This window comes from Helobdella robusta (genome assembly GCF_000326865.2).
Source record: "Helobdella robusta unplaced genomic scaffold HELROscaffold_5, whole genome shotgun sequence".
Taxonomy (NCBI): Eukaryota; Metazoa; Annelida; class Clitellata; order Rhynchobdellida; family Glossiphoniidae; genus Helobdella; species Helobdella robusta.
In genome coordinates this window covers 470,810-484,530 of record NW_008705254.1, presented here as the reverse complement: position 1 = coordinate 484,530, position 13,721 = coordinate 470,810, and the positions used below count along the sequence as shown (strand labels likewise).

At 35.7% G+C, this 13,721-nt stretch overlaps 2 protein-coding genes across 2 annotated transcripts; one reads left to right on the top strand and one right to left on the bottom strand.

Annotated features, from left to right (window-relative positions):
* Positions 1-4,325: 4,325 nt before the first annotated feature.
* HELRODRAFT_68553 (hypothetical protein) lies at positions 4,326-4,981 on the bottom strand (the record flags this gene model as incomplete). Its single annotated transcript, XM_009027001.1, has 3 exons — positions 4,326-4,437; positions 4,573-4,698; positions 4,887-4,981. The coding sequence occupies 3 exons, from the start codon at positions 4,979-4,981 to the stop codon at positions 4,326-4,328; spliced, it is 333 nt and encodes a 110-aa protein (XP_009025249.1).
* Positions 4,982-5,950: 969 nt separating this feature from the next.
* Positions 5,951-12,952, top strand: HELRODRAFT_163097 (hypothetical protein; the record flags this gene model as incomplete). The annotated part of the gene is made up of 5 exons (XM_009027071.1): positions 5,951-6,109; positions 6,260-8,503; positions 8,646-8,748; positions 9,291-9,409; positions 9,611-12,952. The coding sequence occupies 5 exons, from the start codon at positions 5,951-5,953 to the stop codon at positions 12,950-12,952; spliced, it is 5,967 nt and encodes a 1,988-aa protein (XP_009025319.1).
* Positions 12,953-13,721: the final 769 nt, after the last annotated feature.

Below are 13,721 nucleotides of genomic sequence, written 5' to 3'. Positions count from 1 at the left end.
ATTTAATTCAACTACAATAATAAAAACGAAAAAAAGAAAATAATAATAATAATAATCAGTCGATACCATGTACCAGTCAGACGATACCATAAAATGTGGTTAACAAAACATCGATAAATATTCGACAAAAATACCGACAGTTATAAGAATAATAATAACCCAACTCAATTCCGGTTCTAATTAGTCATAATAAAAATAATAATCATAATAATTTGTACCGAATCGATACTGATTCGGTATCGGTAAACGTTGGAAGAACCGGCATTATCTAAGTTGCAGTAGTCGTAGTTGCAGTAGCAAATTTTCCCTGCGGCAGCGCTCCGCATGTACATCAGATCGATTTCATGGTAACATCCCTTTTTCTCTATGTCACTTGCTGTGTGCGTGCGTGCGTGTGTATGTGAGTGAGTACGTGTGCGTGTGTGCGTGTCTGTGATAGCAATCGAAGTTAAGAACGTCAACATTAATAAAAATAACTAACTGCTGATTGAACAATTAATTATTAATTAAATTGATAAGCTAAGGTTTGGGTTGATTTTATTTTATTGTACGATTTTATTACAGAGGTTTAAGACATTCACCAGGCCGTATAAACTGCCACAGACACTCAAACAACCACCAAGTTTTACCGACTACCATCTAACCGTATTTAACAGAATAGCAGTAATGGGCTCTCTCGCAGACCGGCATCACGCGAGCGTTTTCCTTGTCAAACATACCGCACTCGACCGGTAAACTATCCGGTTGTTCGTACGATATTATTGGACAGAGCGAGCAAGTATATGAATTATCACTCGTCTGCACATATGGCGTCATTACGTCATCATCAACGTCATAGTCATCATTAAAATGACCATCAGAGTCCATTTTGATACCGATAGAATCGACAGAAAGTGTAACATTTTTCTGAGGCGGTTTAACTCTATCAAGTTTGGATACTAGCCTGTCGGTCGGTTCCGTATCGTCTGAAGGATCTGAGATCTCGTAATTACCGAAATCGTCATAATCGTAATTGTACGACCATGATACGTCGCTGGCATTGTTGATCGGGACTCTCTCCATAATGACCCTCACTTTTGTATATTCGGTACGGTAAGCTTCATAGAATTCATAATCTACTGGTCCATATCCATAATATTCTTCACCAACCTTAACCCCTCTAATTGTGGATGACTGTTTTTCTGAGGTATTTGTTTGAGTTGATGATATGGTCTGTGTGGCTGTTGTTGATGTTGTTAATAATGTTGTTGTGGCCGTGGTTGTTGTTGTGGCTGTAGTGATTGATGTGGTTGATGTTGTCGCTATCATGGTTGTTGTGGCCGTGGTTGTTGTTGTGGCTGTGGTAACAATTGATGATGTAGCCGGTGTGGTTGTTGTTGATGTTGTTATTGTTGTGGCTGTGGTAATAATTGATGATGTAGCCGGTGTGGTTGTTGTTGATGTTGTTATTAATGTTGTTGTGGCCGTGGTTGTTGTTGTGGCTGTGGTAATAATTGATGATGTAGCCGGTGTGGCTGTTGTTAATGTTGTTATTAATGTTGTTGTGGCCGTGGTTGTTGTTGTGGCTGTGGTAATAATTGATGATGTAGCCGGTGTGGCTGTTGTTAATGTTGTTATTAATGTTGTTGTAGCCGTGGTTGTTGTTGTGGCTGTGGACGTTGATGTGGTTGATGTTGTCGCTACCATGGCAGTTGTGGCTGTGGCCGCTGCTGCAGTTGTTGTCCCACTCATCATCGCCGAGGCAAGCACTGCGAAAGATAACATCAGTGACGTCATAGCGGCATTTGCTATAAATTCACTTTTAAACGATTTCAAATAGCTGTTGTGTTTGTCTGCCCGTGCGTGTTCATACCCTCGTGTAAGTGTGTGAGAGTGGCCACTCCTTCCAGCGACATTTACAGATGGAAACTACCCAGACAAAGAATTCTTCATAAAACCATTCAGAATTCGCCTGGAAAAAAGAACGAATTAACGTTCGATCACTCTTCTATTAATAATAATATAACGACAATTATAATAATAATAAGAACAATAATAATAAAAATAATAATAATTTTTATTATTAATCAAAGCCCTTCAAATCGAATTTCACAATTTATTTTCAAACTTTATTTCTTAATCGAGGCGTAAAATCAGAACAAAAACAACAACAAAAACAACAATAATAATAACAATAACAACAAATAATAACAATAATAATAAGCAATTTCTCAATTCGTCCAGTCAGCAAATTCAGTCATCTCATTCATAATTTAAAAAGCAAAGAAAGATGGTTCTAGTTTATCAATGATAGTGAAATTGAAATATACGCGCGCATACATATCTTGCACACATACACACACACATAAACGAATACTTACACACACACATACACATACAAACAAACATACATACAACCCCTTTATTCAAAAATACTAGCCGACATAACGCTATAGAAGGAGAGTAAAGATAAATAAAACATAAAAATGTAAACAACAAAGAAAAAATACTAAATAAAAAACAAAATGTAAACAGAAACAAAGAATAAATAGTAAATAAGTAATTACAGAATGTAAACAAACCAAAAAAAGATAATAAATAATTAAACCCATTAACATAGAAAACCATGTTCCAATTAAGTTACTCATTCAAGTACCACATTCATTCACTTTCTCATTCTTCCATTCATTCCTTCATTCTCTCTCTCATTCATTCATTTATTTTCTCATTCATTCATTAATTTTCTCATTCATTCATTCACTGGCAGGTTCAATCGATCAACCAACGTTCAAACCAACCAATCCATTCATTCATTCACTAGTCTAAATGAAAAATTCAAAGGCATAGCACAACTGCTACTACCATTACTACTACTACGACTACTACTGCTACTACTACTACTACTACACTACTACTACAAATAATAATAATTACAATAATAATAAAAGCGAATGCAATGTGGGAAGTGGAAATAACCTGGAATAAAACGGAGAAAAAAAATCCATAGATCGTTCTCCAACGTAAGTACAATACATTTCAAGATAATACACGCACACACACACACACGCCAACACAAGCGCACACACACACGAGCACACACGAAATTATACTGATATGAATGAAACTTTGTTTTGTTTATTTAAATTCCATTAATTCGAATCACATAAGTCAATGTTCTCAAGCCAAAGTATAATACCTATGACATGAACATATAAACGCACACACACACACACACACACACACACACACACACACACACACACACACACACACACACACACACACAGACAGTTGCAATTGCAATCATGGTTTTTACAGATAATGTCATATAAAATTAAACATGAACGACCGTCAAAAAATAATGAGACGATTAATTGATCAATTAACTAGATTATACTGATTTAATAGATTAATAAGATAGTTGATTTAATTAAAAAACTAAATTAATATTATTAATCATTGTATCGATACATATGAGATGTTTCAAACAAGCCTTTAGTTTTACATACACAAGTGCAATAACATCGAAGTATAACAAATAATAACCATATACATACATACATACAAAACCAGTTTTCGCAGGTTTCTGTTGTATGTATGTGTATGTTTGAGTTAGTGAATGTATGTATGTATGTATGTATGCATGTATGAATGTATGTATGTATATAGATGTCTGTGATTGTATGTATGTATATATATATGAATATATATACCAATATATATATATAAATGAACGCAAGTCAGTATATTCGATGTATGCAATTTATATAAATATATAAATAAATATATATATATAATCCTACATATATATAATTATATATATATATATAATTATATATATGTAGGATTATATATATGTAGGATTATATATATATATATAATTATATATATATAATTTATTTTAATTTATTATTAAGCAAATAATAAAAATATTAAATTAGATTCTTCAAGCCACTACTAAAATAAACTTACAATCATGAAAGTTAAATAAATAAGGGTACTTAAGAACCCAATATGGCCGCAATCATCAACATCATCACCATCCTCATCATCATCACCATCATCGTCATCATCACCACCATCGTCATCATCATCTGTGTTCTAGTTCTATATTGGGAACAATTGCTTTCGTATCGTCTCCAGCTGCTCTAGCTATCATTGTTTCTCGATCAGCTCTGTGATTGGAAGGTTTGAATTTTCAATTTATTCAGAGATAAAAATATCAACCAATGAGAAAAAACATTTAATTAACTTATTTACTGTTATCTAAAAGCAACCAACCAACCAACCAATCAGAAATTTTAGCCTCATCGACTTCAAATAAAAACCAACCAATCAGGGTTCACTTACTTTTTCCCAAGGGCCATCAATCCATAAATAACTCCGACAGAAAATACCAGGCCGCAGCCAATCACAGTGCTAACTGTGAAATATAGAGCTACAGGAATTATGGCAAGCCTGTGTTGTTTAAAAAAAACAATAAATAATGAAAGTAACAAACAATAAAATTATTTTATTTCGAGATACTTTAACAAAATTAAATTACAATATAAAACAACCAATAATTATTATTAATTATAGTTTGACCCTGACCCAGAAAATATGAATGCCCTCTGCATACTGGACACCCTATCAGAGAACTGAGAAATAGGTCGGGTCAGCTGGAAAAATTGACAGCATACAGGAACCTCGAAGATAAGAACTATCATAGCTAAGACACTAAAATAATAATAATAAATAATAATAATAATGAGCCGAAATTAACAATGAATTATTAACTAATAAAGCTATCATGAGTTTAATTAAAGACTAATAATTTTGAATTTCAAAGAGTCCAAAATTTATTTAAAAATCAAATTTAGAAAAAAAACTAAAAAATAAAACAAAGATAATAAAACACAACGGACATTTGAATGGCGCCGGCCACAATGGACAGAATATGAATGGAGATACAAGTCCATATGCCCATCGCAAAGCAGACTGCATAGACACATAAACACATAAATAACATTAATAATATTTAAATAATAAATACAAAATAAAATCATAATTTAAATTATCTATTGATCGACTTTAAAACGATTTAGTTAGTTTTTTTTACTTTTTATCCATTCATCAGTATTTTTTAAACATTAACTCTGAATTTCAATTTAGGCTCATAAAATAGATTCTTCATGTTGCTACAAATACAGCGTTACTAATTTTTGACTGAAGTTAGGTAATAAATTTTAAATTTGTGGTGTAATTCATTCAGAAGTTCATTTTTAAACTGGAATTAAAAGTGGGAGTAGTCTACTACACAAGGCGGAAAAAACTTAAAAAAAAACACAAAATTAAGTATTAATTAACCAACTTCCTCCGGCAATGGCGGCCGCCACTTTGACGAGAATTCTACACCACCAGGCCACTTCCGGATTGTTAGCGTTGGTGTTGCTATTCTCAACGTACACCTCCGTGGATGCCACTGGGTTTGAAGAGGACGGCTGCATTTTTCCAGCTAAAGACTTCTCACAATTTTAAAATTAAATCTCAATTATTTATGAGTTAGTTTAGTGAAAAATAAGTAAATTTCTAGCAAACGTATCAAAATTACTAATTTTCTCTGGACTATGAATTCGCTTTGTTTACTTCACGATTTAAAGAATAATCTGATGAAAGTTAACTTCACGTGAAATGAAATTTAAAAGTAGATTAATTTTACCTCCCTCATAAACGTCTTGCAATTAATATTTAATTAAATAATTAAACAATTATAGTTAATTATTAGTATTAACTATATTCTAATATTTTTTCAAATACATAAACAATACACACATTTCTATAAAAATGTAAATTAAATTATCTTTGTGTATGTCGTATATAGAGACATTTCGACCCTGGGTTTACGTTAATACACGAATATAAAAAATTATTTTGAAACAAAACTACTTTCTTTCCTAATTCAAATGATTGATTAGTGAAATTAGTGAAAATGTCGCATTATCAGAGCAAAAGAAGTGATTACTACGGGGACAATTATAGTCCTAATTATCGTACAAGGAGGGCTGGGGGTAGAAGATTCACTGGATCTACATCCAATCGTGGACGTGGTTACGGGGGTAGGGACGGTGAACGATACCCCCCACGACAGGTTAGGGATTGCATTGCTTTGAAATTTGCTTTTCAACTTAACTCTGTTAAAGATACCTTTGGTTACCTTTTAAAATTTAATTTCAATATTTAAATGAATTTTAATGTTTTTTAATCAAATGATAAAATTTAATTTAAAATTATAATTCAGTCGCGAGATGACGACAGAGATCGATATCACGATAGAAGCAGGCATCAAAGTGGCCGACGTTATAAAGATGATGACTATGATAGATACAGAAGAGAAAGATCACGGAGTAGAAGATCTGAATCATCATACTCATCTGAGGATGATCGTAGGCCATCAGATGACGAACATACATCGGCTTCTAAGAAACCAAAAATCCAAAGTAGCACACTCATTAGTGAAATTACTAAAAATGTAAACACAGATAAGCATCCCCATTCTGAAATTAGTGTACCAGCTGGGGCTATGCAGAATCCAATTGAAATCGACCAACCATCTCCAGAAAAACAACAGCCTATCAGTCAAATTTCTCAACAACCAAACTACAACATTGAGGATTATTTAGAAGCTGAAAAGTTGTCTCAAAAAACTCAGTTAATCCTCTCTAAACTAGGCTACAAGCCAGAAATGCTGGCTTCAAGTGTGAATGACAAAAAGACCAACACCATGGTAGGTGAGGCAACAAATCAGCAGGTGCCCGCAGCCACAAAAGCTGCAGCTGGGGACACCAGCGATTCATACTTACCCCAACCTCAACATCAACAACTGCAGCAAAAACAACATCATCAAGAAGAGAGCCAGCCAAAGCAGTCTGCATCGTCGTTTTCCTCTAACTCGATGATTGAAAGTATTTTGAAGTCAATAGGTTATGGGGATGAACTTTTCAAACAGCAGTCATCGGGCTATTCAGCTGAGCACACTACAGCAACTGTTTCAGCTTCTGACAAATCTCAAGCAGCTGGTAGGAGAAAGCATAACAACTCCAAATCTGAAGACAAACATCTGTATGAAAGGTTTTCAGATTCAGACAATAACAACAATGATAATGAAGAAGGTGATGGTAGATTCATTGAGGATGATGAGGATGATACCTCAATCACGAGAACCCTTAAAAGCATCAGAGGACATGTGAATGCTAGCATTGAAACACCATCTTCTGAACTTTTAAAATTCCAGCACCAAAAATTGAGGAAGCAGAAATTGTTGCAGCAGCAGCAGAAAATGTTGCTTGAGCAGAAAGAGCAGGAGTTGAAGTTGCAGCAAAAGGAGCAAGAGTTGAGACTGCAACAGCAGCAACTACTTGAAAGGGAAGCTATGTTGAAGCAACAACAACTCAATATTCAACAACAATTTCAACAGCAGCGGCAACCATTGCAACAGCAGCAGCAGCAGTTGCAACCTCTGCAGCATAGAGCTTCTAAATTTGATCAGTCTACTGCATCTGTGATTGTGCAGTACCCACTGCAACAACAACAGCAGCAACCATATCCGTTGCAGCAACCACATATGCAACTGCAACAGCAGCAGCAACAACAACAACAGCATCAATTATCATTTCAAATTCAACAGCAGCAGCAAGGGAAGCAGATTAAAAGATTCATTGAGAATGATAATATGGACCCGATAAAAAAATCAAGAATGGAGCCATCAATGACAATAACATCGACTAAAACAGGGATGTTGCCATCAACAGCTGCAAACAAGTTACAAAAAAACTCAAAATGGGACCAACCAAATGTTCCCACTACAAATTCGCAGCAACAGCAACAACAAGCTTCCAAAGTCAGAAAGTCAAGATGGGCCCAAGTGGCACCAGCACAGGACACAACAGCAACTCAACCACAAACTGAAGTGGTGGAAAGTCGAAAGATCACCATCAAACAACAGCAAGATCGACCACCACCATCTTCATCCTCGTCATCTTCTTCTTCCAGAGAAAGTTCTAGAGAAAGAAAGATCTCGAATAGAAGCAGCAACCCGAGTGTTTCACGTGATTACGGCAGGGGTGGCAGATCATCGGGGCCCTCCAGATTCACTAACAAAAAGAACTGGTATGCAGACAGCAAACACTCAAAATACGACCCCAAATACCCTTCAAACAGTGGTAGCCAGAACAGAAACAGACCATATATGGATAGGCTGGGTCCAGCTGATAAATTTAGGAATGGGCGTGATTCCCAGCTTAAATTTACAGAGAGAGTTAGACCAAGAGGAACTGATCAGTCTTCAGAGAACAAAGACCTCCCTCTAAAAAAAGAAGATCCAGTAACAGCAGCAGCAGTTGCTACAGCAGACTCGAAGCAGAAGAAACCAAAGACGAACTTTGATTATTTTGACGAAGGAAGTCATTGGTGTGAGGTGTGCAATCTGGTCTTCGATGAGGCCATTGATTATATGAAGCATCTTCACACTCCTAAACACCAAAAAGTTTCTATATTTTTTATTTTTTTAATTTTCTCTTTATATATTCAAAACTGAAAGACAATATAATGTTGACTTATTATTTAATGAGTTTATTACAAAAAGAATGACAAATAGTATTATTTTTTTAATTATTTTCTTTTTCTAGCTTATTAAAGGAACACATATGCCATGGCTTAAACTGCCTGAGACTTCAAGATCAGCTGATCAAAATAAATTTGTTAAGAACAGAATATCTGTGCCATTAAAAGGTTAGCTGATGTTTTTGATGTCTTTGTGCTAGTGTATTGTTGTTGATGTTACCATTTTAATGTCAGCCTGTGTCCTGCCGATGAGAAAGTAAGTTGTGTGTTTGTTTGATAGTTTCTGCCTTACATTGCTAAATGCTGATGATTCCAATTAATTTATTCCTATTTTTTAATTCAATACCCATTTTAGCTGCATTGACTGCCTGAAAAATATATAGTCCACATACCAGAAATTATAAAGAGATTTTTCTTTAAAAAAAAAAAATTGTAGCCAAAAATACCAAATAAACCACATCTTTAAATCATCACCATTTAATAAAATTATGCCCTATATGAATGGCATATGCCGCCCATATGTCTAAAAAAAATTCCAGAGAGAAATGGATGGAATTAGAGAGTATGTTATTGTCAATATTGGAGATAGTGAGGAACATTTTTCCAGTATCATTTACTTAACTCATTAATATATTGTATAATTTGTAATTTATTTGCCCAAAATGAATCACTGATTCGCGTATGTTTTTTTTTCTTTTCCCTAATTTTAGGAGTGGAGTTTCTAATGGCCACAGAGGCCTACTATTGTAAACTTTGCAGTGAGCTGATAGCTGGAGCGCAGCTAGCCCAGGAACACATCAAGAGCCAGGCACACAACAACTTCTATAGGGTAGTTACATCTGTCTTTTGTTTTTTTGTAATGTTTCAGAATTTAATCTTTTTAGTTAGTACATTATGCCTTTAAATACTTAATTATACTTGATCATATTAAGTAGACAAACACACACACACACACAAACACACAAAGATAAACATACATGCATACACACATACAAACAAATATACAAACAAACAAAACAAACACACCCAGACGTACGTTGACGACCATCCTAATTACGAGAGGCAGCGTGAATTAGTGAAGGAATCAAAATTCGTTCAGTCCTCTCGCGTTCCATCCAGCGAGAACATCAGCAACAAGGAAGGCAATGACGTCATCAACCTCGAAGACGACTCCACCGCAGCTGCTGCAGCTGCTGCCTCCGATGGCAGAAGGTCTCCAAGCAAAAGTGGCGCTAGAGGGAAAGGTAGTCTCGGCCGTTCGGATGATTCAAAACTTGCTAAAGATAAGGACGCTGGAAGAGATAAAAAGTCATCTGTTGAGAAATTGGATGCTACATCTGCTGCTGCCAGCAGCTGTAAAAGTAGCGCTAAAGTTACTGTAGCAAGTAGTAGTAGCAGCAGCAGTTCTTCTACAACTACTTCAACTAGCACTACCAAGGCACATGAGCCGAGCAAATCTCTGCCTGAAAAAGTGGAAAGCTCCAGCAGATCACTTACTGGAACGTCATCAGCTGCTGCCCGTGAAATTACTCCGGCCGTTTCAAACAGTGAAAGTGAGCTATCAGCTAGCTCCACCATCAAAAGCATCATGGCCTCCATCAGTGCAAAGGAGAAACAGCCAACTAATTCATCTGGAGCTACTTCCACAGCAACAACAATGGCGATTTCATCTGCTTCTACTTCCACATCTTCAGCGGCTTCAAAGAAACTTCCTTTCATTGGCAAACGTCTTCAAGTTTCCAAGCAAACATCTGGAAGTGGTATAGATGATCCCTCAAAGTCTCAGCAGCAGACGTCGTCATCCACCACCAGCAAGAACTCAGCCAGCCTAAGCAGGGATGAGCTGCTGTCTCAAGTTATGAAGGAAACAGTCATTGGACCCATCGTATCTATTCCTACACCAGCTAGTATCAGTAGCAGCATCAGTTTGGCAGTCGCAGCTGCTAGCCACAATTTGCAGCAACCGCCGCCAGGGTATCCTTTTTATCCGATGCCCCCTATGATGCCCCCGTTCCCACCATTCCCATACATGCCCCCTCCATTTTATGACATGAACATGATGCACAACTACTATGCTGATCCTAACTTGATGCAGACAACTGTTAATGCTGCAGCAGCTCTTGAAGCTGGTAGTGACGGGAAGAAAGGTCCCGGTGTGGTGAATGACGTTGTTGCTGCTGCTGATGGTGGTGATGGTGGTGGTGCAGATGTGCAAGAGTCATATGAGAACTATGAGAACAGTGAGAACAACAACAGCAACAATTTAGATGAGAAACAACAAAATAGCAACAACAATAGTAGTAGTAACGACAATGCTAACAATGAAAGTGGCAAGGAAACAGCTGCTGCTGATGCTGATGCAAGCAAGCAGCAGCAACAGCTGCATAGTGTTGTCATGGAGACCACTGACAACATCGAATGTGTTGAAATGGAAGTTGATGAAGATGACAGCTGCAACAACAACAACAACAACAGCAACAATAACAATAATAATACCGTTGCTAAAGATGACAACAACAACAACAGCAGTAGTAACATGGAAAATTTGAAAGAAATGGCCTCAACAACATCAGTAGCAGCAATGAACACTCAACTACAAGCTCTCCCAGCAGCAGAATTTGAACTTACAGACAGTGATCTAAACTTTGAACTCTTGTCTGCAGCTGAAGCATCATCATCAGCTTCATTGACAACAGCAGCATCTACTGCCACCACCACCATCGCCACCACTACTACTGCAACAACTTCCGCTACAAACGCCACTACTACAACCACATCTCTAGAACATTCAGATAATACTGACAACAATCCCAACAACAACAACAGCCTATCCTATTTTGGTTCAATATTTTCAGAAGGTACTAGTAACACTGGTTTAACAGTATTAAACAGTATGACCTATAATTTTACTACTAGTAGAAGTAGTAGTATCACTTCAATGCAAGACACGTACACTGATTACAATGTTAGCGCCGGCGATGATGATAATGATGATAATAATGATAATAATAATAATAATAATGATGATAATAATAATGATAATGATGATAATGATGAAGGTTTAGATGCAGATGAGTTAGCTAGGATTGCATTTTACAGAAGCTATCTCAACAACGATGACGAAGATGGTGATGATGTTAATAAAAACAATAACAACAACAACAATAATAATAATAATGATGATGATGATGATGATGATGATGATAATGATAGTAAAATTACTACTACTACTACTACTACTGTAAATGATACTAATACAGTTGATACCGGTATTGTAGATAGTATTGACACTCGTGTCACAACACCTTTGCATGTCAATTGTAGTAATGTTGTTGTTGTTGCTACTTCTTACGCCGACGAGAGTAATGTAGTTGATACTACTACAACTACTATGGCTTCAGCTGCTACCGCTACTACTGCTGCATCTGGCGATGATAATGAAGATAGCAATCTTACTACTACTACTACTACTACTACAACTATTACTAATTCTAATAATTATGTTGATGATGATAATTATATTAGTACCATTATTCCTCCTGCTACTATTACTACTACTCCTCCTACATTTTCTGGTGATTATGATGGTACTACTACTACTACTACTGCTACTACTACTACTACTTCTGATACTAATTTACCTGTCTTATCTGATCTTGATAGTTATAATGGTAATACTGGAAATAGTAATAATAATAATAATAGTATTGATAATGATCTTGATAATTTAATGAGTTTTATTATGACAGGAAATGATAATGGTAATTATTATAATAATAATAAGGATGGCCGTGTTATTGAAATTGTACAGCAGAGCTATGATGGATGTGAGGGTAATGGTGGTGGCATTAGCAGAGATATGAGGATGGCTGAAGGCCATGTTATTGATACTACTACTACTACTACTAGCAGTAGCGCTACTAACTTTTGTGATGACGACGACGATGATGATAATGATGATGATGATGATAATAGTGGTAACGATGATGATCAGAAAGGTTGTGGTTATGATAGGGATAATAATAACAATGATAATAATAATAATGATGATGATGATGACAACGATAATAATAATAACAATGATGGTAAGACTGATGGTGATAATGATGATGATAGCGATGAGAGAATCACTCAGCACTATAATCTCTCAAACGTCTTCTATGTACTTGGGGGATGCCTCAACCCAAATATTCTTCGTGACCCAATTAATCCCTGTGACTCAGTTAATCCGGAACATGCCGATCTGGAGGTTAAAGGTCAAGAGGTTCATGACGTCACGAGAATGATGGAAGGAGAAGATTCCAACTCCACTATCGCCCTGGCCGCCGGAGATGAAGAGGCCGTGGATAGACTGAATGAATTGGATGAATGAATGATAGATTAAGATGGATGAATGAATGAATGAATGAGTGGAGAAATGGACTAAATGATCGAATGAATCAGTACACTGTTTATATATTGATAGATGAATTTTGAGTTTGACCATTGAATGCACGAATGAATGAATTAATGAATGAATGAATTGATAAACTGAAATAATTGATGAAAGAAAGAACGATGGGTTGACAGAAAGAACGATGGATAAATAAATGAAAGTGTGAACGAATGAATGAATGCGCGATAAAAAAAACAATTTTAACGATGAATAATAACCAGAGTTGAATGTACTTAACTTCAATTTATATTAGCATTTTGCTTTGTGATTGTTATACACACATATACAATATATATATGTATAACATTAGAAATGTTATTGTTGATTTTTTTGTTATTAATCCGATACAAAGTTGAAACTTTTCAAAGGTTTTTCGTGTTGTTGTCTTCAATATTAACTTCTATATAAGGTACGAATTGTTTGTGTATGCATAGAAAACAGTTAAACCGCCAACAACCAAAACGAATATATAGAGACAAACATAGTTTTACTCATACAATACAAATAACAAAGCAAATACATCGTAAAATACACACAAAGGTATTCGCTTGTATGTAAAATTTAGTTTCAAAACATACATTCATTCTTGTCCGTTATTCCATTGAAGAGAATTTAATTATTCTCACGGTAATGAACAGCTCAAGAGATGTAAATGTATGCACGGAATGGGAATAAAATTGTTGTAGAGAGATGTATTTAAAAGTGT